General features: G+C 34.0%; 1 protein-coding gene across 5 annotated transcripts in view; it reads left to right on the forward strand.

Annotated features, from left to right (window-relative positions):
- The window catches only part of Galk2 (galactokinase 2), a 133,709-nt gene that overhangs the window by 41,844 nt on the left and 66,653 nt on the right, over nt 1-25,212 (forward strand). For 3 of the 5 annotated variants that reach the window (XM_071608237.1, XM_027924909.2, XM_027924915.2), the window contains exons 4-5: nt 3,709-3,799; nt 6,942-7,088. In XM_071608237.1, the coding sequence (XP_071464338.1) occupies nt 3,709-3,799; nt 6,942-7,088 (238 nt within the window). The remainder of the gene's footprint in view (nt 1-3,708; nt 3,800-6,941; nt 7,089-25,212) is intronic. The other 2 variants (XM_071608236.1, XM_027924922.3) reach the window with 2 other exon arrangements.

Here is a 25,212-nt window from a genome sequence, read left to right on the forward strand (position 1 = left end):
CTAAACTCCCATCAGAGTTGCCCAATTAAGGCCCACTACAACATTTTAATGCTTTTCCAGCTTGCATCGCTAACTTTCCAAAATTCCTCCCATGAATTCCAAAAAGCTGTAAAAGATTCTAAACCACATGGTCAGGTTAGTTGCAGCAGTGACCCCACTCCTGGTACCAATTTCTCTTCTAGCTGTTTCATTACTGGGACCAAAAGACTTGACAAAAACAATTTTAAGGAATAAAAGTTTACTTGGGGGCTCATGGTTTCATAGCTCTCAGTCCATAGATTGCCTACTCTATTCCTCAGAGCTCTTGGTGATGCAGAACATCATAATAGAAGAGTATGGTAGAGGAAAGTGGCTCAGGACATGGCCAGGAAGCAGAGAGAGCTCTGTATCACAAATGGATGCCCCCCAGGGACACACTTTTCTAGCCACATCCTACCTTTCTACATTTACCACTCAGTTAATCCCTATCAGGGATTATAACCCAATATATAGCTCTCATAACCTAATCATTTCACTTCTAAACCTTCTTTCATTGTCTTACACAGGAGTTTTGGGGTACACATATTTAAACCATAGCAATAGATATGTTCATTGTTGAAGGATTTATGTAAGTCTTTGCCCATTTTTAGTTTTTTTTTTTAATCTTATATTATTATTGACCCAGTAAGAGTTTCTTGTGTAGTATAAGTCCTTGTCAGACATGTTTTGCAAATATTTTCATCTGGTATATGACTTAAATTTTCACTTTCTTTACCATGTCTTTTGAGGAAAGAAATATTTTATTTTAGTTAACTTTTTAATTGTACATTATAATTACTAGTGAGGAGAAAAGAAAAATTTTGATGAAATCCTATGATTTCTTTTATAATTTATATTTTTTAACTGTACTAAAGAACTCTTTGCAAAATCCAAGATCATTTAAAGATTTCCCTGTTTTTTTTCTAAAAGATTTCTAGATTTAGCTCTTACATTTAGGTATATGATCCATTTTTAGCTCATTTATGTATGTACTATGAGATAAATGTTGTGATTTGTTTTTGTGCATATAGCAATCCAGTTATTTCCCATCACTTATTGGCATAAAGATAGACAAATAGACCAATGTGAGAGTCTATTTCTGTATTCTATTCTATCCCATTGACCTATTTTTATTCCATTAACATACTGTCTGATAACTATAGCATTATAACACATCCTGAAATCAAGTGGTATAAGTCTCCTAATGTTGTCTTTTTCAAAGTGATTTGGTTATTCTAAGTCTTTGCCTAGTAATTTTAGAATTAGCTATTCAATTTCTATGAGAAAGCATGCCAAGATTACGATTAGAGTTGTACTGAATATATAATTTGGGAGAGAATTGGCTCTTAGTAATTTTGAATCTTTCAGTCCATGAATCTTTCTCCCCTTTTATTTAGGTCTTCAGTTTCTCTTAGAAATATTTTGTCATTTTCAGGATACATTTCTTTTACATCTTTTGTCAAATTTCTAAATATTTCACATTCTTGATGCTATTATTATTGTACATTTTCTAGCCCTATACCAGTCATACAAACAGGATAGACACTAGGAAAATGTTGGAAGAACAAGTGAATGAATGAGTAAAATATATAAGTGGAAAGTATCAATGTAGTGAATCATTTATGCTCATTTTCAGGAACTTTATTCTCAGAATTCTACAACATGGGGGCAGGAGTAGAGAAAACATACAGATGATAGAATGCAGGAGTGAGGTTGCTGGGAAAATGAGTGATCGGGTTTGAAATGTAGGAAATGACTAAGCAGAAAGGCCAGACAAGGATACTGGAAAAAGCAATAATTAATTAGCTAATTAAAGAGCGTTTTTTTTCCCCCTATGACAGACAGCCTATACCTTTAATTCTGTAGGAATTTGAACTATTCAACTTTTTCCTTAATGTTGCTTATCTAGCTTTCTACCTCTTTACAGTTTTCTTCCACTTTTCTGAATATACACATTTTCTTTTCTTTATGACTTTCAAGATCCTCTCTTAACTAGGAACACAGCCCATCAGATTTGCTAACATAAATTTTATCTGCTTCCAAATTCTGTAACCCTTTGTTGACTTCCATGGGTAATAACAGAATGAAATGTTTGTGAGCTGAAGTCAGACTGTGTCCTTGGAAAGTCACTGAACTTTTCTGAGCCTCCTGAAAGGCCTTTCCTCTTTGTCCACTGCTGGACTATAGAAATAATACCCTTTCAGCCTCATATCCCACTTCATATTACACATTATCACATAACTGTACTGTCTGGTAGTGGTTTGTATTCATGGCATCCTGGCTACATTACAAATTCTTAAGACAAGTCCTCTGCCTTTTACCTTTATATTCCTCTGCATATCTTGCACACTTAAGTGATCAGTCACTATTTTTTTGGTAGAGATGATGTATTCATGTTACTGAGTTAAGAAATGCATGGAAGGTATTGATTTAAAAGACTGGCACATAGTAGATATTTAGTAAATTTATGGAAAACATTGATTCAACATGGGGGATCTTGCCTTGCTTTCCTCTTTTCTACTGATCCTTGCAACATTCCTATATTTTATTCTTTGACTGTCTTATCTATTTATTTGTCTTTCATTTCAAGTTTTCTTCACAGAAGTCACAAAATAGTGACTAAGAAGACTGAACACATATCCAGGGATATATCCTCAATGCATTATATCAAGGAAGCACATGATATCCTTTTATTGGTGATGTTAATTTTGAATATTTGGTTAAGGTGATGTCTGCCAGATATTTTTTACCATAAAGTTATTATTTTTTTAATTAAAAATATTTGGTGGAGATGCATTTAGAATATGTAAATATCTTTTTCTCATTAGATTTTTTAAAAAAATATTTATTTTTTAGTTATCGCTGGACACAATATCTTTATTTTATTTATTTATTTTTATGTGGTGCTGAGGATTGAACCCAGGGCCTCGCACGTGCTAGGTGAGCGCTCTACCACTGAGCCACAACCCCAGCCCCATCATTAGATTTTTACTCTGTAATTTTAACATCTATTGATGATTTTTTCCTGAAACAATTATCATAGAATTCAGCATAAAGTGTTTTTTTTTATTTCTGTAATTTCTTCTACATTTATTTGTTGGCATTTTGATACAAAAAAGAGTTTTCTCTTTCATTTAGCTATTTATTCGTTAATTTATATTAGTATAGACTCATAGAATCTTACCCCCCAGTGTGTTATGATCCATTAGAATAATTATTTGTTTTGCTTGTTATTTCTTTTTCTTAAATTCCACAGATGGTCAAATAGGATGGGTGGCAGAGAGTGTGGGGAAAGAGGGCTTTGAGTACTCCTGTTTCAGTTGGGGGTCTGCCAAACTGCAGGCCCAGAGGATAAAGCATTCATGTGGTTTACACCAACTTAACAAGGGCTAACATGAAAGAGAAAATGGTTGTAGATTATACTAAAATATATTGGTTCCTCTCTGTTTCAGGAAATAAAAGAGGTCAGTTAAAGGCAGTTTAGTCATTAAGGCTACTACAACTTCCTCTCTTAACTTTTAGCAGCTGGAGATGTTCATTGTTTTGGAGTAGACTGAAGTACATATATTGAAAGTAAAGGGAAAAGGAGTTGTCAGTATCACTGTCTTAGCACAAGATGGCAGTAGTCTGCCATTGATTTCGCAGTTTAAGGCCTCAGGTTTAAATTAATGGTAGCTTTTGTTTTTGCAGGGACTTTAGTACTAGTGCGAATAACATTCAGATTGACCGAACAAATCCTTTGTGGCACAACTATTTCCTATGTGGATTTAAAGGAATTCAGGTAAATTGGTTCATAAGGTAATGCTAGCAGTTGAGATTATTGGGTATATTATGTCACATTTATTTTATTTACTGTATCATTTTGGTCTCCTCTCGATACTAACTGAGGTTTCTCTTCTATTTTTGCTAACTTATGTTTCAAAAGGCAGGAAGATATGACTGTTTCTGGGTAGTATTCACAGAGGGCAGCATTGGGCTTTCATATAGCTGGCTATTCATAAATCAGGTGCATCTGACAACATCTGTCTGGTTAAATCTTTAAATTGTGTTTTTAAGTCATGTTTTCTGTTAAGGATATATTCTAATAATTTTTTTATAGTTTTTTCTTTGGATATATAGAAGTATATTGTAAGGATTTAGGGTTGGACAGCCCCAGATTTCAATCTGGGCTCTATCCAGCTATATTAATTTAACCTAAGTCTCAGATTTACTTGTAAAATGATGTCACTGCTATCCCAAAAGAGTTGTTACAAGGATGACAGAGTTCTTGATGCCTGTAGGACTTCATTAAATGGTAACTAGTATTATTATTGCGACTCCAGTTAGGGTTAAAAAAAAGATGTAGTGAAATGTATTTGTACAAGTAGTGTCCTAGAAACATTAAATAATTACCTTGAAAATCTCTAATGCCATGTGTGAGAACAGGAAAATGTATATCTCCATTTTCTCTCATAGTTAAAAAAGTATGAATGATATCTCTATTTTCTCTTATAATTAAAAAAGTATGAAGACAAACAGAAAAATCAATATTTGCTGTTTTTAGAACGACTTTCATATTTCAGTATGTGTTTTAGATGTAGTGACTCTTGTTTAGAATCATAGGTCAATGATATTAAGAAGTGAGTCAGTAATAAACAAGCTAACCTAGATTTTAGAGACCTTGTGTTCCTAACTGCCTGCTGGTCCTTTCTGAAACTTTGTCAGGAGTAGCCTAGAACTTAATGACCTGTCATTACAGAAATGCATCAAAATTTTATCTGATGTGTAGTCCTATACTCTAATTCTGGTCTTAGAGTTACCATATTCACTTCTTTTTTGTGTATGTGTCTCTCTCCCAGACACAAGGTCATAAATTATGGGAGAAATTATTGGTGGGTTTTAATCTTAAAATCATCTGGTTTATCCTATACATTAGTGGGAATTTGGAAGTGTTTGCCTGGCAAATGCAATAAGATCTTCTTATAACAACATGATTTTTTTGTAGCAGATGGATAAAGAGGCCTAAATAATGAGTGTTGTTTTGTGTTGCTTTTGAGCCTTCTAGGGTTTAAAGCCTGCCTCTTTGGTTTGACAACTTATGTGTAGAAAAGCAGGTTTGTACAATGAACTTTTGGCAGAAGAGCAATTTAAATGTTAGCCTGTTCAGAAATCTTAATACTAGAAAGTTCCAGAGGATAATCTGTTTATATGAAATTGAACATGTTATCCTTTTGGGATAGAGCTATTACAGAATTTGGCACAACTCATGTGCGTTTTTGAATCTGTTGTACATTTTAATTTAAACATTGCGTGATAAGTTTGTAAGTATGATTCACATTCAAGACACCCTGTGGATCAGTTTATAGTTAAATATATAGTATTTTCCAAGGATTACTTTTTTAAAACAAGCTGTCTGATGTTTGGTATGAAAGGGCATTGGCAACAGCAGTGTTTCAGTTTATAATTTGTTTGTATTTCTGGAAGGAAATTTTTAGATGACTTGAAATCAAGAAGAGAAGTACATCCAAGTGAATCTCTTCTTTTGTGGTGCATGAGTTTTGCCAACTAAGAAAAAAGGACAAAAAAATTAAGAAGAAAAACTCTTTTATTTGCAGAGTTTTGTTGTTACTTTGGTTATTCTAACTAGTTTATTGAAATTTCTCCCTAGAATAATATGTCTGATGAAATGCATAATTAGGCAATATAATAGTATTTCATTCTTTGGTCTTGAGTTGTTTGAGTAATTTGTGAAGATGATGGTACTTTTTCTTAAGGAGGAGGTAACCTTAAATTTATTTTTAATCCTATTCCACAAAGGTTGCGATATCATCCAAAGTGTCCTAGTCTTAGATATTCCTGTAAGTATGTTAGAACTTTCCACCCTTATTTATTTATTTTATACCTTTATTTTATTTATTTATTTTTATGTGGTGCTGAGGATCGAACCCAGGGCCTCGTACGTGCTAGATGAGCCACAACCCCAGCCCCAGAACTTTCCACCTTTTAAGTCAGAGTCTAATTTGTAGAAACAGTTTTCCTGCCTCATTTGGAGTCTGCATTCTCATTTGTGGTTGAATTATAATTTGACTGTCTTTATAGCTACCATATGGCTAGATTGTATCTATAAACTCTACTAAAAGATCTGGATTTCCTCATATAGCTGACTTATATTAAATCACGGTGACAGTATGCTGGCCTAGGTTTCTAACTGTGGGAGAGAAGTTCTCAACTGGGAATCAGAGACCTGGGCCCTACTCCATGTGTGATCTTGGAAAAGTCTCTGAGTTTGCTGGTGCTTAGGTTTTTTTTTTTTTTTTTAAATAAGTAAGATAGTACTGAGAAAGTTTGGAGCTCTTTTTCTTCAGATGGCTTTCGAAGCAAGATACTCTATGGAAACATGCCACTGTGTAGGCATGTTTATAATAACAGTGCTGATGATGTGTGCTAATGATTGTGTATTTCTTGTTTTTGGTAAGCTTAATTATAACTACTTTTTGTATTTTTTCCATATTTGTTCAAATCAATAGTCAAGAAAAAGAACATTCATGGCAATTTCAGGAAATGAATCAGTAGCTTTTTGATGAAAAAAGGAAAAAATAATCTTCAGATGACCTTAGTCTAAGGGCAAGAGCCATTAAATCAAATTATCATGTGTAGTCTCCACTACTTTGAATCATATAACTAGTTTCTACAAATGTGATAGTAAATTTGTTGATAAACTTTTAAAAAAATATTTAATTTTTAGTTTTAGGTGGACACACAATATCTTTATTTTATTTCTATGTGGTGCTGAGGATCGAACCCAGTGCCTCCTGCATGCTAGGCGAGGACTCTACCACTGAGTCCCAGCCCCAGCCCTTATTGGTAAACTTTTGAAAGAAGATTTTGATACTCATTGAATTCAACTATGAAACTACTATTGCTATTTTTCCTTATATTTCTAGGAACACTTTGGTCTTAGTAACCTGACTGGAATGAACTGCCTGGTAGATGGAAATATCCCACCAAGTTCTGGCCTCTCCAGCTCTAGTGCTTTGGTCTGTTGTGCTGGCTTAGTGACACTTACAGTGCTGGGAATGAACCTATCTAAGGTAACTGCCTTTCATAGTAAACCTCACAGAATCCTCTTTTATGGCATTAGCATCCAAATCTCAAAATCAGCATGTCTTCCTTGATTGAAAAACTTTTGTCTTACTTGAAAGGACTACATATGTGGATAAACACTGCAGCCTAAGAAGTCTTGCCTGTGATAAAACACTATAAGGTAACTGATATTTTCCAAACTGAGTGACCAGGTCTATGAATTACTGTATTAAAATACTCTTGATTAAATATGGTTTTGAATGCAAGGATTTTTTTTTTAAAGGTTACCTCATTAACAAGTTAATTTAGAACAAGAAATTCTAGTCCTCATGGTTGGGCCTGCTTATTTTCACCCAAAACTTTAAATTAAATATTTGACAAGCAGTGGGTAAAAAGGGTAAAGAATAGGTAATAAAGGAAGTGAGCAGCGTATTTGTTTATGTGAGTAGGTTAGTCACTGAAATAAACTTAAAAAATTGCATTTCAAAGGGGAAATGCTTATTTAAAGGAAATATAAATCCTACAAGAGGTCAGAAAGCCTTAACTTTATAAGTTCACATAAATCTCTGACTTTTCAGTTCAGAGCAGGTGTGCTCAGCTTTAATTAACACTTGGTGTTCTGGTTCAAATAAAGTGTTCTTATAAGTTCTTTTTATTCCATGTATAAACTATCAAGTTTACAGATGATTTGGGAACAGATTGGGCATCAGGCAGATCAAGAGAAAGTCAACCACAGCTTAGTTTCTTTAAAGCATGTTTAAACTTTCAGTTTGAAAATTTTATATATAGGCACACAAGGAGACATGAAGGAGAAAGCAAAGATTCAGAATTCTATTCAATTTTTATGTGTAGATATCCATTATTATACCTTTGTAAGTAATGGTTTATTGGGGGAAAGGATAGCTTACTTTGTATTTGTTTTATGAGGAGAAAGGGAGGGAAAGGAAGTATCTATGTAAAATATGCCTTCCTGGGTACAACTTTTAATCTGATAGTTGGTTTGTTCATTATTCAATCATTTTTAGTGGCCACTTTGTATTATGTAACATTCAAAGCATTGGAGATGTAATAGGCATAATCTTTACCCTTATCATACTAATTATCTAAAAAAGACAAGTAAATAGGTAATTATAATAGAATGTGATAAGTGGATAATTAGCATGCTATGGAAGCAAATCTAACCCAGACCTAGAGAGAACAGGATCAAAGCTAAGGTATCAAGCATTCAAGGAATTGTAGATGCTAGTCAAGAAATACTGATGGTATAACACTGATAACATTAGATAAGCATTTATTAGGTTGAGGGAAAATAATGTAAATTATCTAGAGTAAGAATGTTCATGGCTTGTTGGAGGAACTAAAAGGGACTCATTATGGCTGGAGCATATGGTAATTGGGTACTGGTTTTGAGATAAGATACTGGGCTTTGTAAACCATGTTGAGGGTTTCATCTTGAAAGTAGTAGGAAACCACTGCAGGGTTTTAGGAAGAGGGTAACATAATTGCATCTATGTTTTAAAAAATCATGCTAGCCATGTTATAAAGTCTGGATTTGAGGCTAACAATATTAACAGTAGGGAGGTGATTTGGTTTGGGATAATGGTAGTGAGAATGGAGAGAATTGGATAATAGAATCAAGGTATATCTTGGACAGAATCAGTAGGATTTGGTCACTGGGTATGGGGATAGGGAAAGCAAAGAATCAAGGATTAGGTTCAGGTTTCTGACTTGGTGTGATTCATTGGAATAAGGAATATAGATGGAAATTAGCTTAGAGGGGAAGCTGAAACATGGAGTGTGAGGAATCTTTTGTGCATACTAATGGAGTTTTAAAGTATTTAGTTAATGAAAACAAATCTGTGGAGTGCTGGGGATGTAGCTCCAAGGTAGAGCATTGTCTACATGTTCAAGGCCCTGGGTTAAAACCACAGAACCGCAAAAACAAACAAACAAACAAACAAACTCTGAAGTTGAGGAAGGGAGATCTGGACCTGAGATGATCAATTTAAGAACTATTAAATATACAATTGACTTTTGAAGCCATTGGAGGGGATGAGAACATCCAGTGGTGGAGTATAGATGGAAGGATAAGGGAGGCTAGGACAGAACCCCAATAAGCATGAACATGTAAGAGATGGGCAGAAGAAGAGATGTTCACTGAAGAAATCTAAGAAGTAGGAAAACCAGAAAGGTGAACCAACAGCAAAGACAAGGAAGAGAATGTTTCATGAAATGAAAGGCAATGTTGTCCACTGCTGTCAAGAGGTTAAGCAAGACAGGCCTGAGAAGTAGTCATTTAATATAGCAACAAAGAAGTTGAATAAAACCATGGCAAGAACAGTTTAAGACAGGAATGGGTTGAAGGGTCTATGAGAGGTAAGAAAGTGGAAAAGTTTGTTGGATCAAAAATTCCTGGCTATTCATGGAAAGAGATAATTTGATATCTGGAGAGAGATTTGAAGTTAAGGAATTCACTTTTTTAATGGGAGAATTGGTGAAACTAATTTTTTTTTTGCATTTTTCTGACTCTTGATAATATGAATGTCTAATGCAAAAGAAAAAAAAAAGATAAATAAACACTTGAACTCTTGGAATTAATTCTGACTGTCTCTGTTTTCCAAGCAAAAAATAGCAAATATATTTTTATTGGAATTTGTAACTAAAATGCCTACAACATAAAGGGAATGGTATGTATATCCTGGCTTTCCCTGCTAGTTTAAGTTGTACTAACAATACTAATATTTTCTATGGGCTGAGCATAATTTTATGGAGAGCTCTTTTTTTTAAATCCTGGAGTGAGACAGAATCTTGATCAAAAGGAAGCCTGTAATTTTCTTAGAGTCTTTAATTAAGTGCCAATTGTATATGTGAATTGTAAAAATCATAGAGCATAAGGACTCAAGGAATTTTAGAGATGAACTAGTATAATATCTTCTTTCTTTTATTTTTAGTTTTAGGTGGACACAATATCTTTATTTTACATTTATGTGGTGCTGAGGATCAAACCCAGTGCCTCGTGCATGCTAGGCAAGCGCTCTATCACTGAGTCACAACCCCAGCCCCAAATCTTCTTTTTTATTGATGTATCAGTTAGTGTCCCAGCAGGAAACAAATGGCACATTGGGTATAACTGAAGAGAGTTTAATAAAGTAATTATTTATTAAAGATCAAGGGAACCAACTAGGTAGGGTTTCCTTGTGAAGCTGGAAGCCATTAAAGTTTAAGAGCTGAGGCTCCGGAATAATCTCTCTCTACATTTTGCCAGCAAGGCAGGGGAAAAAAGAGTGACATGGATGGAAATGGCAATAAATGGAAATGGGTGAAGGAGTTGTTCATAGAAGTCAGCCTCCTGGGGTAAAGAGAAGTATAAGAATGGAGGGGCAGGGGAACAAACAGAATAATATGCGTGTTTGACATGTATACTGAGTCCTACAGGAGACTGATGACTAATGCCCTCTCAATTATTTTATATTGAGTGGACCTCATTTAGTTGCAGATAGCAACTACTGCACATGAAATATGATAAGTAGATGTGGAAATTGTTAATTCATCAATAAACTGTCAGATGTCTGAAATCAGCCTAACAAAATGTTTAGCCACACTGTGATCCAGAAGCCAGAATTATGAACCAGAATGATATTGGTAGAAAAGAGAATGGGGTGATAAAATAGTTACGAAAAAGGACTAGAGATTTCTGGCTTCAAGATGGCAAAATAGTCTTATTTATTCTTCCTTTCTGTCTTTTATTCAATCTTTTTTTTTTTTTTTCTAAAAAGTCATCCGCAAGCAATAGGGAAAATAAAGAAAAGGGAGTATAAACTCTGTCTTTGATAAAACAAGGAGACATAAATAGCCCTTAACCACAAAGATGGAAAGTGGATGGAAGAATGGTGCATGACTTGGCAGGATGGAGAAAGGTCAAAGCCAAGTGCCTGTGGAAGGAGATATAGATGGAAGTAGCTGACTCATCCCACAGCTCTCTGGAAGGAGTAGGAAGAAAGGAGGGTAATTTGGTGAGTGGTTTTTATTTGAAAGTCTTTTTGAGGATTAGTAGACCCTCAAAGTCCTTTCCTACCTGGGACCATTTCTTCTATATATGCAGGAATCTCTGTAGAAATGCCCAGAGATCTTCTGCTCTTGGGAACTCTGAACACTAAGAAAGGCAAGACAATACATAGGGGATTGTAGGACATGACACATCTGAACAGAGGAATTTCCTTCCTCTGTTTAGCTCCAGCACACTGGCAGTCTTACCACCCTACATCCCACCAGGATTGTTAGAGTATCCTTCTTAGAAGAAATGGAGCTATCCCATAGAAAAACCTGACATTTGGTCTAGATACTGACATTTGGTGACTGCCACCCCCTTCCCTCACCATAAAAATTCTCCAGCTACTCTGTGATCCCCGTTAGAAGCCCATTTTTCAAAGCTTCTACATCAGCTGTTTAGTGAGTCTTTTTTTTAATATTTATTTTTTAGTTGTAGTTGGACACAATACCTTTATTTTACTTATTTATTTTTATGTGGTGTTGAGGATCGAACCCAGTGCCTCACACATGTGAGGCAAGTGCTCCACCGATGAGCCCCAGCTCCAGCCCCTTAGTGAGTCCTTCTTAAATATGATAGGGCAGCAAAGATTAATCAGATTTTGGAAGAAATCTTCCAAAATTAAACAAATGAACAAAATGAAGAAACAAAGAAAAAGCAGGAATTCAAAGGAAACAGACAATGCTGAGAGCAGAAGAATGCTTCAAAGAAGACAAAATGTCCTCATAGAGATAAAATGAAATGTTAAATCCTCAAAAAAAGTATAATTAAAAAAATAAAAGAACAATGAGATGGAACTTTTGGATATTACAAATATGACACCCAAAACATAAGGATTGGAAGATCTGTTAAAGTAGGGAAAAAAGAGATGGACAATAGGAGAGAAAAACAGATTTTATGGATCAGTCTCAGAAAATCTCCAGTTAGTAAGGAGAAACAGATGAAACAGCCATTAGAAAATTATTATTATTTTTTTAAAAATAGTATGTCTCCAAAGTGAAAATGTGACTCCTCAGATTGAAAGGGCCCATTGGATATTTGCATAATAAATGAAAAAGACTAAACCAAAGCATATCCTCTGGGAATTTTGAATTTGGAAACTCAAGTGTTAATAGAAAACACACCGTAAGTTTATTGAGAAGGCAAAAGAAAAGAAAGGAAAGAGATCACAATCAATGGATCAGGAATGAAAATTAATTTCTCAGATACAGCTTTGGAAGAAGGCAACAGAGTAATGTCTTTAAAATATCAATGAATTTTAGCCTAGAATATCTGTTTAAATGAACGAATCAAATGTGAGGATATACAAAACATTTTCAACATGCAAATTCTGAAAGTTGTGAGGGACATAATGTACCATAATCAGAGAGAAAACCAAGAAAGAAAATGATATTGAAACAAGGAAATGGAAAATGCTATGCAGGAGAGAATAAATGGGTATTTATCGAACACTGGAAATCCCAACACAATACCCATAACATCAAGCAGTTTAGAAAACAGCACAGATTAAAATGAAAAGAGGGAGGGGAAGAAATGGAACTGATAAATCTTATCAGTTAAAAAAGAGAGAATTGATAAATAAACATTCAACCATGTGGAGAAATGGATTAGGGTGCTTTTACAGAGCTATCATAGGGTATGAGAAGGCTTAGCTAGATATACAAATAATGCTAAGTATATAAGCCACTATTAAATATAGGAAAACATTTGTACTAGAAAGAAAATCAATAAATTTCCAGTGTTTGGCTCATCTATGAACAATAGTTTCAGTAAGTAACACACTGAATAAAGTTTTAAACAAATTTTTTGGCATCACTTTGTTTAGAAAGCTGGGACTGGTAGGGAAAGGGTGGCTCTAAGATAGCTCAAATCCTCATACCATAATAAGAAAGCAATAGATGAAGTGTAAAATGGATCCCAGGAAATAATGTTTTACTCGATTATTTGGTAATTTGAAACAAAAGCAAAAAGTTGAAAATATTTGCCTCTCTGCGCATCACACTGGGGATAGGGATGAGAGGTTCAGAACTAGGGACTGCTTTTATTGTTGTTTTAAGGCTTTTAGCTCCATCTATTCTTATAGATTATGTATATTATCTCCTTGGAAAAAATAAAATAAAGAAAGGATAGAAAGGATAAATCAACAGAATGAAAAGAGGCAGTGGATATCCTGAATGAGCACTGTCAGGGGAACTGGAAGATGAGGAGGGAAGAAGGGATTCATGAATCAAAACTAGAGGTTGGGAATAGATGAGCTGTTGGAATATGACCAAATCAGAAAGGACTAGGGAGAAGCTTGTTCATAGGTTTGGGGTGAAAAATTCCAAGAAAATACAGGCATCTTCCATTTAAAGGCAGTAGTTCATTCTGAAAGCCAGGTGCTCGGCATAAAATAATTAAGCAGAGACTTACTGTTATTTATTTATTTTTTTTAAAGAGAGAGAGAGAGAGAATTTTTTAATATTTATTTATTTTTTTTTAGTTTTTCGGTGGACACAACATCTTTGTTTGTATGTGGTGCTGAGGATCGAACCTGGGCCACATGCATGCCAGGCGAGTGCGCTGCCGCTTGAGCCACATCCCCAGCCCAACTTACTGTTATTTTAAATAGCAAAAAGTATAACACATTGTTCCTCAACTCAAAACCTCTAGTTTCCTACAATGTTAAAAACACACAATAAAATTTTCTCTATGTAAGTAACAGAGAAGTTGAACGAAAAACACACTAATTTTCTTGAACATCAAACAATAAGCTTTTAACAAGCAGTTACTTTACTTAGTAATATCTGTTTTTTCTGTTGACTCCTAGTATCCCAGTACTCTGCCTACTGTTTTTTTTAAACACTGCTGTATTGAAGATTCAGCATGTGAATGTACATTTTTTTTCTCAAAAAGAGTTATTGCTATGATATGAATGTTCTTTGAAATTTAAGTATCAAAAGTCAGGAAAACTTTAGTTGCTGGAGTATTCTGCAAAGTATTTGTATATTTTGTTAACCCTGGATTCAGGTTGTTCTAGACTTTTGTTCAGTTTTTACCTGTTCTTGGAGTTGTACTTGAAACCCAAGAAAGAAGGAAGAAGTTCCTCCTAAGGATCTTGGAAGTAGCTGGCTGACCTGCGAAACAGGTTGCAGCTAACAGCTAGTCTTCGTTACTAAGGTGTGTTAGGCTGGCTTCAATCAACAAATTCCTTCCCCTGCTGGGATGAGGTGGGGTGTACATTGAATTAATGATATGGTGGGCTGAGCAAATGATGTTCGGAAGACCCACTTTGGGAGATCTGGGAAGTATAATAGAAGAGTATAGGGTTGAACTGTATCTCCCATAGTAAAGCCTAAGGAGAAACCCTTTATTACCTTGGTTGATGAAAGTTGAATGACCAGCCAGAAACAGTAGGGTAAGGGGACAGTACATGTGTAGATATCTTGAGCAATTTACCAAAACACAATTCATGTGATTCTGAATAAACCAGAATATGTATTGAGTATACAACCTTCACTTGAGTGTGGCAGTACAATGAGGTATCCAAGGAGAGAACATTTGAACAGAGACCTGAGGGAGTGAGCCGAGAAGGGAGGCAGAGGAAATAGCAAGTGCAAAAGCCTAAGGTTAAAATAAGTTCCTTCTGTTCCAGGAATAGCAGAGGCCCCTGTAACTGGGGTGCTGGGGTAAAGGGAGTGAGACACAGTGGTGGGAAGTGAGCTGAGAGAGGTGGTCAGAGGCCATGTTGTAGTCTTTGCCTTTTGTTTTAAATGTAATAGCCATTGGAGGGCTCTGAGCTACAGATAGCAAGATGTGACTTATACTAGTTATTTCTCGTAGGAGTACCATACTACTTGTACCCTATACTGACAAGGAAAGAAACTATATTAAAGAAAGAATAAAAATAAAGAAATTGTCAATGTTTTTTTGGAACTTAAATGTGCATGGTAAAATGTTAATAAGATTATTAATTGGGCAACAATTTATATAAAGTGTGAAGGATTTTATATGTAAGTGGGGAATAGGGCTAAAATATTGGCTCCTTGGTGGAGTTAAACTGAAGATTTCAAGTAAGTAGTAAGTTCTAAGAACATTTTAAAGGAAAAGAAGGCTGTGTCTTGACTTAAAGCTCTGGGAGGGACCCCGGGACATTTCAGGCAGAGGGAACCCACGTTTGTGTTATAATAGTTCTCTGAGCCAGACTTAGAAATATGTGTCAGCTGAGGCCTAGAAATTCTTATGCAGCTTCATGAAATTCCTTTTAAAAACTTAGGGAGGGTTTCTAGTTGCTTAAGTCCCTGAACAGATTTGGTTAACTTAATTTCAAGGGCAAATTAGTTGTATAGACAAGAGTTGATACTCTTTTCAAAGGAGTTTTTTGAAGTTGAAATCCATACTGTGCTGGGGCCCTCTGAGGTTGAGAAGCCGAATACATGGAATGTTCAATGTTCTGTGCCAAATAAGTTCAAGTTTTCACTTTCCTGAGTTTATAATGGCCAATTTCTTGAGAAACTTTAAGGCTATGTTTTTTCTTTGTATACAGCTGCATTTAAGTGAAATATTGTTAACTTTGAGAATGAGACCTTGTACTTAAAAACTAAGGACATATCTACATTATAAAATAAAATATAACATCTACTTTATAAAATAAAAAGAATTTAACAATTACCCAAAGATTTAGAGTATAATTTGAATGTTTTAATAGCAGTTTACTACATGGTATAAGAAAAATCAGAAACCAATTTGCACTGTCACTAATTATTATTTTTAGAAATCCATACAAGGACATTGTTTAAGTTTGCTTAAAATAACAAAAACTTCATCCATATTATAGCTAAGGAAAATAGTAGTTTAAAACATTCCAGCCAGATGTTGACTGCTAATGAACTGCAGCAGCCGGCCTCTGAGAAGACGGTAAATCCAGAATACAATCTTTGAAAAGAATCTATTAATTAAGTGTTGAACATGGACTAAAGCCATGTGCTCACTGGTACAAAACCCAGGGAGCTTTAGTGTTAGCCCTGGGTGGCCTGTGTTTCGATACATTTGAAATTTTAAGTTAGTAATATAAATACAAAGCCATTCACATAGTTTTATCAATAAAAAGAGAATCTTATTTCTTTCAGTTATGTGGATGGTATTGGTATCTCTGGATGTATTCTTTTTTAAAAATAGGTAGGATTGGGGACTGAATCATTTATTTAAAGATTTTGAGTAATTTGGATTTACTTGGGTGATGTGACTAAGCTATCTGATTGCATATTAGAAGGCTTGCTCTGCAGAGATTGTTTAGGTCACCTTTATTTTTTTTCCATTTCCTTTCCGAAGCTAAATACATGTTTACCTTTAGCATAAACTAAGGCAAACAAGATGAATTAGGGAATAGCAGATTGGAGGAGGATGGATCTGTTTCTGAGTGGTTTCAAATGAAATGAGTATTGCTACAAATTTATATGTATGTCTGGCTGTGTTTTGAATTTTTATTGTGATTATAGATCTGTATCATTAACAGGTCACTGTGTTTTGAGGCCTCCAAACTTTGACTTGCACCCAGCAATAAGGTTGAATATTATTCAGTATTTAAAAAAATAATTGGAACAATGCAGGTGATATTAAGTGCACCACATATGTATAGCCCTTACCAACTACATTTATTGTGTGCCTTGAAAATACCTAAATGATGAATATACAAGGACATGTTATCCCCCTACCAAATTCAGAACTGCTTGTCATCTCTTTCCCTACATTTATATTTCACAGGCATGTTGGGAGCCATCTTGGTCAAGTGTTATACTACACTGACCCCAGACTGATATTTGATAGTGTAAGGATGATGATGAAAGACTGTCTAGACCTTATTCTCCTTTGTGGCCATTTTTATCTGTAACTTGTGATGACCTTCCTACGCCTCATTTATGTTTCTAAAATGAGAGTGAGATTAACACTCCTTTTAATTTCACAGGGGTAAGTCAGTTAAATAGGCTTAATACTTCCAGTTCTCTGACCTTCCTGTAGGAGATTTTAGAAAAGTTTATGGAAAGGGTTTACCAAGACCATAGGTAAGGTAGGAAAATAAATTAGCAGTCAGTGAAGTTTTTGTAACTAGATGAATTTTTATAAGTGTTGTGGGAAAAGTAAGAAGTCAAACTATGATGTGGAGGAGAAAGTAACTCAAAAGGAAAAGGTTAACAGCTAGAGACTATTTAAGGTATGCGCTGCAGTTTTAGAGACACAAAACTTGGAGGTTGCTACTGAAAAGTTCTGTATTAGAATTTAAGGTTCTGTGTTAGAATTTATGTGCCCTAAAAAATGCTCTTTCCCCTCCTATTAGTCACCTAGATGTTTAAAAGATGTAATTTCTCCCATGGTAGCTTTGTAAAGCATATTTTATTATTATTTTATTTTTTTCAGAGAAATACACTGAGGCTAGAGAATATAACATGACCAAGACAAATCACTTGGAACAGAGTTGTTTGAATTCTAGCTCAGATGTATTTCATCCAAAAATAGTTTTATTTTTATGCCATAGAAAATATAGAATTGACACTCCAACATATAGGTGCAGGCAACTACTTCCTCAACAGAACTCCTAAAGTTCAGGAAATAATAACAAAAATTAATGAATGGGATGGCATCAAATTAAAAAGCTTCTGCACATCAGAGGAAATAAAATTGTGAGAATCTACAGAATGGGGAAAAAATCTTTGCTAGCTACTCTTCTGACAGAGGATTAATATCCAGAATATTTAAAGAACTAAAAAAACCACCAAAATCCCAAATAATTCAACCAATAAATGAGCAACTGAAATAAGCAGATATTTCTCAAAAGAAGAAATACAAATGACCAACAAATACATAAAAAAGTTCAACATCTCTAGCAATTAAGGAAATGCAAATTGAAAACACAATATTTCATCTCACTCCAGTTAGAATTATGACCATCAAGAATATCAATAATAAATACTCGACAGGCATGGTGGCACATGCTTATAATTCCATGAGTACTATGGAATCAGTATGAAGGTTACTAGAGAGCCTAGGAACCACCATATCACCCAGCTATACCATCCCTTGGTGTTTGTCCTAACAAATTAAAGTCAGCATTCTAAGCATACTATAGTGATACATACACATGTTTAAGCAGCACAATTCACAATAGCCAAACTATAGCACACCCTAGGTTTCCATCAATGGATGAATGGATAAAGAAAATATGGTTATACATTGGAATTTTATTCAGTCATAAAGAAGAGTAAAATTGTGTAATTTTCAGGGAAATGCATAGAACTAGAGACAATTATGTTAAGTGAAATAAACTAAACTCAGAAGGTCAAGGGTCATATGTTTTATCTTATATGTGGAAGCTAGAGATAAAAAAAGGAAAGAAAAAAGGTGTGGAGGGTATCTCACGAAAATATAGAAGAGACACCAGTAGAATAGAGGTCCAGGACAGAAGGTGATAGGAAGAGAGGGAAAGGGGAGATAGTGGGGAACAAAATTGACCAAAATATATATATATTTTTTTCTGTTTTTTTTAAACATCAGAAAGTTATTAGTTGCTCAAAACATTACATTGATCTTGACATATCATATATCATACATTTGTTTCAAATGGGGTATGAATTCTTATTATTTCCACGTGTACAGATTGCAGGATCACATTGATTATACAGCCATGTTTATACATACTGCTATAGAGTGTCTGTTGTATTCTGCTGCCCTTCCTATCCCCTTCCTATCCCCCATCCCCTCCCCTCTTCTCCCCTTCCCTCCCCTCCCTCTACCCCATCTACCGTAACTCATTTCTCTCTCTCTCTCTTATTTTTTTTTCCTCCCCTTCGCCTCACATCCTCTTATATGTGTTTTTGTATAACAACGCGGGTCTCCTTCCATCTTCCGTGCAGTTTCCCCTCTCTCTCCCATTCCCTCCCACCTCTCCTCCCTGTTTGATGGTAATCTTCTTCTCATGCTCTTCCTCCCTGCTCTGTTTTGAGTCACCCCCCCCCATATCTAAGAAGACATTTGGCATTTGTTTTTTTAGGGATTGGCTGACTTCACTTAGCATAATCTGCTCTAATGCCATCCATTTCCCTGCAAATGCCATGATTTTGTTATTTTTTAGTGCTGAGTAATATTCCATTGTGTATATATGCCACATTTTTTTTTATCCATTCATCTATTGAAGGGCATCTAGGTTGGTTCCACAGTCTAGCTATTGTGAATTGTGCTGCTATGAACATTGATGACGCTGTATCCCTGTAGTATGCACGTTTTAGGTCTTTTGGGAATAGTCCGAGAAGAGGAATAGCTGGGTCAAATGGTGGTTCCATTCCTAGCTTTCTGAGGAATCTCCATACTGATTTCCAAATTGGCCGCACCAATTTGCAGTCCCACCAGTAATGTATAAGTGTACCCTTTTCCCCACATCCTCGCCAGCACTTGTTGTTGTTTGACTTCATAATGGCTGCCTTTCTTACTGGGGTGAGATGCTACCGTAGAGTGGTTTTAATTTTCATATCTCTGATTTCTAGAGATGGTGAGCATTTTTTCATGTATTTGTTGATTGATTGTATATCTTTCTCTGAGAAGTGTCTGTTCAGATCCTTGGCCCATTTGTTGATTGGGTTATTTGTTTTCTTATTGTTTAATTTTTTGAGTTCTTTGTATACTCTGGAGATTAGGGCTCTATCTGAAGTGTGAGGGGTAAAAATTTGTTCCCAGGATGTAGGCTCCCTATTTACCTCTCTTATTGTTTCTCTTGCTGAGAAAAAACTTTTTAGTTTAAGTAAGTCCCATTTGTTGATTCTTGATTTTAACTCTTGTGCTATAGGTGTCCTATTGAGGAATTTGGAACCCAACCCCACGAGATGGAGATTAGAGCCAACTTTTTCTTCTATTAGACGCAGAGTTTCTGGTTTGATTCCTAGCTCCTTAATCCATTTTGAGTTAACTTTTGTGCATGGTGAGAGACAGGGATTCAATTTAATTTTGTTGCATATGGCTTTCCATTCTCCTAGCACCATTTGTTGAAGATGCTATCCTTTCTCCATTGCATGCTTTTATCACCTTTGTCTAATATAAGGTAGTTGTAATTTTGTGGATTGGTTTCTGTGTCCTCTATTCTGTACCGTTGGTCTACCTGCCTGTTTTGGTACCAGTACCATGCTGTTTTTGTTACTATTGCTCTGTAGTATAGTTTAAAATTTGGTATCGCTATACTGCCTGTTTCACTCTTCCTGCTTAGGATTACTTTTGCTAATCTGGGTCTCCTATTTTTCCAGATGAATTTCATTATTGCTTTTTCTATTTCTGTGAGAAATACCGTTGGGATTTTGATTGGCATTGCATTAAACCTTATAGAGTACTTTTGGTAATATTGCCATTTTAATGATGTTAGATCTGCCTATCCATGAACAAGGTATATCTTTCCATCTTCTAAGGTCTTCTTCTATTTCTCTCTTTAGTGTTCTGTAGTTTTCATTGTATAGGTCCTTCACCTCTTTTGTTAGGTTGATTCCCAAGTATTTCATTTTTTTTTTTTTGAGGATATTGTGAATGGGGTGGTTGTCCTCATTTCCATTTCAGTGGATTTGTCACTGATATACAGGAATGCCTTTGATTTATGCGTGTTGATTTTATATCCTGCCACTTTGCTGAATTCATTTACTAGCTCTAGAAGTTTCTGGGTAGAACCTTTTGGGTCTGCTAGGTATAGAATCATGTCATCCGCAAACAGTGCTAATTTAAGTTCCTCTTTTCCTATCTTTATGCCTTTAATTTCTTTCGCCTGTCTAATTGCTCTGGTCAGTGTTTCGAGAACTATGTTGAAAAAATATTTTTATATTGTATACATGTATAAATATGTAATAATGAATTCCATTAATATCTATAATTATAGTGCACAAAAAAAGGAAAAGAAAAACAAAAACAAAAAACCTGCCAAATAGTTGTTTTATCTACTAAGCCAGGCTATTGCCTATAGTATAATGTAATTATACCACATTATGTAATTTACCAGTATTTAGACATGAGGAACACCCTGAAGGTGAGATCAAGTCCTAACAGTCTAGGATCTTTCTGATGTCCTAAAAATGAAGGAAGGAAATCACAATTTTCATGCATCTGGTTAATAATATGAATTTAATTTTTTATAGGTGACAGATTTTATATTCCTTGTTAAGGTAATAATGATTATTTGTTGAAATCCTGCTGCATTCAAAGCAAAAGTTTAAATAATAAGGACACAGAAAACCTAGATATTATTCTTGGGTTTAAGGAATTTATAATTTACCTGAAGAGTTTAGATTAATATAAAACTAGAAATGTCATACAAAAGTAGCATATGCAAGTTTCTCTGAAGGACATGCAAATAATTGTTTCCCTTCTTTTATGAAGCCAGTGTAATCTTGATGCCAACCAAAATGTGATGCTTTAATACCAAACTTGCCAAGTATGTAGTAACAAAAAATAAAATCACATGAATTTATATAAAAACAATTTAAAGCAAAGTATTTACAAATTTAACCCAGGAATATATTAGGACAATATGTCATAAAATCAGTAATTTGAATTTATTCTAAAAATTAAAAGTTGGCTTTCATTTAAAAATCTATGTAATTTACCATATTACCAGACTAAAACATGTGGTCATCTTGATAAGAAAATTGTGATAAGATTTAACATGATAAAACTCTTAGCAAATTAAAATTCAGTATAGTGACTTCTGTTGGGATTAGAGAAAAAAGATGATTAAGTGGGCACATGAAGGGACTTTCTAGAGTGTTGACAATGCTTCATTTCTTTTTTCTTTTTTTTCCTTTCTTGTGGTAAGAACACTTAACATGAGATCAGCTGTCTTAAAATTTTAAGTTTATAATACATTATTATTGACTAAAGGTGCAATATTGTAGAGCAGATTTCCAGAACTTATTAATTTTCCATGACTGAAATTTTATGCCCATTGATTAGTAGCTCTCCATCTCCATCACCCCTTGGTGTCCCTGGCAACTACTTTTCCATTCTTTGATTCAAAGAGCTTTATTTTTTGACCTTTATGATAGCTACAGGAGGGTTCTATTTGTAATAAATTATTGAGTTTTATTTTTACGCTTTATATACTTTTCTCAAATGTGTTATATTCTACTAAAAGAAAAATAGTAAGATTTCCTTTAACTTCTGAATTAACCATGTTAAGTTTTTTTTTTTTTTAATGATTCCATATAGAAGTACTCCATCCAATGTAATGTATATAATATACACAGGAAAATTATTATATTTACATACTTTTCTCCCTGAGTTGTTTTTTAACTTAAAACTATATGTCAAAAATCTGTTTATGTCAGCATATATAAATTTGCTGAATTCTCTTTAATGGCTGCCTTGTTTTATGATATGTGGTTATAGAATATTTCATTTGGTGCCATTATTAGACATATCAGTTATTTCCAGAGTTTTGTATAGTATCAGTTTTAATACTTAATGATATTGCTTTATATGAATGTACCTTATTTAACTAGACTGCTACTTTTGTATTACATTTCTAGTTTAATGTTAATATAAATTGGAAATTTAGTTTTTTTCCAATTTTCCACTATTATTAAAAAATGCTCTGATTAATATTCTTGTACATGATTATTTTCACAGTTCTTTCCTTAGCATAAGTCCTGGGACATAAAACTATTTATTGGATTAAAAGATATTCTCACTTGAACTTTTGAAATACATTGCCAAATTGCCATCTAGAAAGATTTTATTACTGTTTGGAGACATTGCATGAAAGTATATATTTCCCTACATCTTTATTAACACTCTATTGGTTTAAAAATATTTTATAATCTGATAGATGCTATTTTAGGTATAAACATTTTCTCATATCTTTTAATGGTCACTTGCATTTTTTAATTTGTATGTGTATCATTTTCTATATTCATTAATCATTAATCTTGTTATAAACTCATCACATATTACCCATTAATCTATTATATGTTGCAAGTATTCACCCCTGTTTAAGCTACTTTTCTGTTTGATTTCTTTTAAACTAATAATTCTGAAGCAAAAGTCATTTCAGTCGTATTTAAGCAAATGCATAGATGTGTTCAATTTTATCTTCATTGAGTTGAACACAATCTACATATTTTTGTTTCATATTGAAATAAAGGACTTGCTTGCAAAAAAGCCTGATAGGCTCAAGGATTTTAGTAAAAATTTATCAGTAGTGAGCCACTTCTCCTTTAAATGGACTCCAGGGCTCTCTGGTCTACCATGTTTGACCTTGTATCTTCAGAAGCTTACTCAATGGAACCAAAATTGGGACTATTTTGTATTTTAAGCAGAAATATTTTTCTAATTGCATTTGTGCCATAAGATATGCACTTTTGAATCATGAATAATGCAACCTAGCATCTGTCTAGCACTTAGAAAATCAGGTTCATTCAGCTCTTCCAGTTCTTGGGCAAGCCAGCATGGTAACTATAACTTTTAATATAACTATAACTATGACTTTTAATCTTAAAGGGTATATATATCCATTAAGATTAAAAGAAGTACCACCAGTCTGGCAAATAATAAATAATACACTTATAAACTTTTCTCTCTGAAGAAAGGGATGATTGTATCACTTTCGTATAGGCTTCTTTACAATGCCTATCATAAAGAGGGCAATTAGATTGAATTAAATTATCACTATCATCATCTCTGAAAAAGCCATTTCCTTCTATTATTAGTACTATATCTGTATTAATTTAAGAACACATAAAATGAATACTCTGTACCAAAGAAGCAGTGTAGGATGTATTTAGTTTTGTTGTGAAACTGTGGAACCGCAAAACAAAGCTGTCTGAATTTTGGCTCCATTATTTTCCAGTTTTATAACTGAGAGATGTCTCTTCTTGTCTTTGAATTGCAGTTTCCTCACAGTAAATGAACAAATTTAGACTGTTATTAGTAGGTCCCTTTTAGTACTAAGACTCTGTGATATAAAGGGTGAAGCCATTTTTTTAGGCTATATATTTTTTAAGAACTTTATAATCCTTAAACTTGTGTTTACCTCTAAATCTTCTAATAAATATTTCAAGATTCTAGACCTTATTGGAAATAAAACCAAACCAAACCACTGAAAAGCAATATGCAATTTTAAGCAAAATTGGAATACTGTGGGTATTATGTACTTGTCATAGTTTAATGATGTAATTCAACTCTCTTGGTATTGCTGATTGAGAGTTCCATCCCCAGGAAAACACCTGCTACCTTTCTTCTGTTTTTTTTTTTTTGTTGTTGTTGTTGTTGTTAACAGTTTTTTTTTTTTTGCTTAATAAATTTGACAATTAGGAATTTATTGGATGAAATAAACTATAATCTCAATGCCCACTAGATGGAGATACTGGGATAACTGAGCATTTAAACTAATCACACATATTTTTACTTCTGGGCAGTGTGCTCTTAGTTTTAATTAAAATAAATGAATAAATGAAGAAGAAAAAGAAAGGAACAAAAAATGTGAGGGTGTGAGGACTGAGAGTGAAACCCAGATTCCCATGGCTCTAAGAACAGATTCAAATACTGTACACTATGAATCATTGCAAAGCCTTTCAAATTTGCACTGCATGTTTCCTGTCATTAAAAGAAAATACATTTATGAAGACAATGTGGAATAATTAAATCAAGCTAGTTAACATATGCATCACCTCAAATACTTAGGGAAACTTCAGATGGTTAGAAATGTTTTATTTTTCAAACTTATAGTCCTCAAGTTAATTAAGTTTAAATTCAATCAATATAATTCCACATGAATATAATGTGGGAACTTTGTCTTACACTTGTATGACACTGCTACTATCAGCTCTAATGGCATTTGTAACAAACATGCATTAATTAAAATGTTTTGCAACAATAAAAAAACTAAGTACACTGACCTAATTTACAAATATCCATATCCCTTGAAATGATTGTATTTAATTTATTATCTTTGAAAAATCTAAGAACATCTCATTTATCAAATTTTCCTGTTTCTCAAATTTAATTTTTAGGGTTAGTCTTTATAGACATAATTTCTATTTTCTTTTTTGAGTATTTTTTTCTATTAAATTTTTAGTAGTTTACTCTCT

This window comes from Marmota flaviventris, chromosome 2 (genome assembly GCF_047511675.1).
Source record: "Marmota flaviventris isolate mMarFla1 chromosome 2, mMarFla1.hap1, whole genome shotgun sequence".
Taxonomy (NCBI): Eukaryota; Metazoa; Chordata; class Mammalia; order Rodentia; family Sciuridae; genus Marmota; species Marmota flaviventris.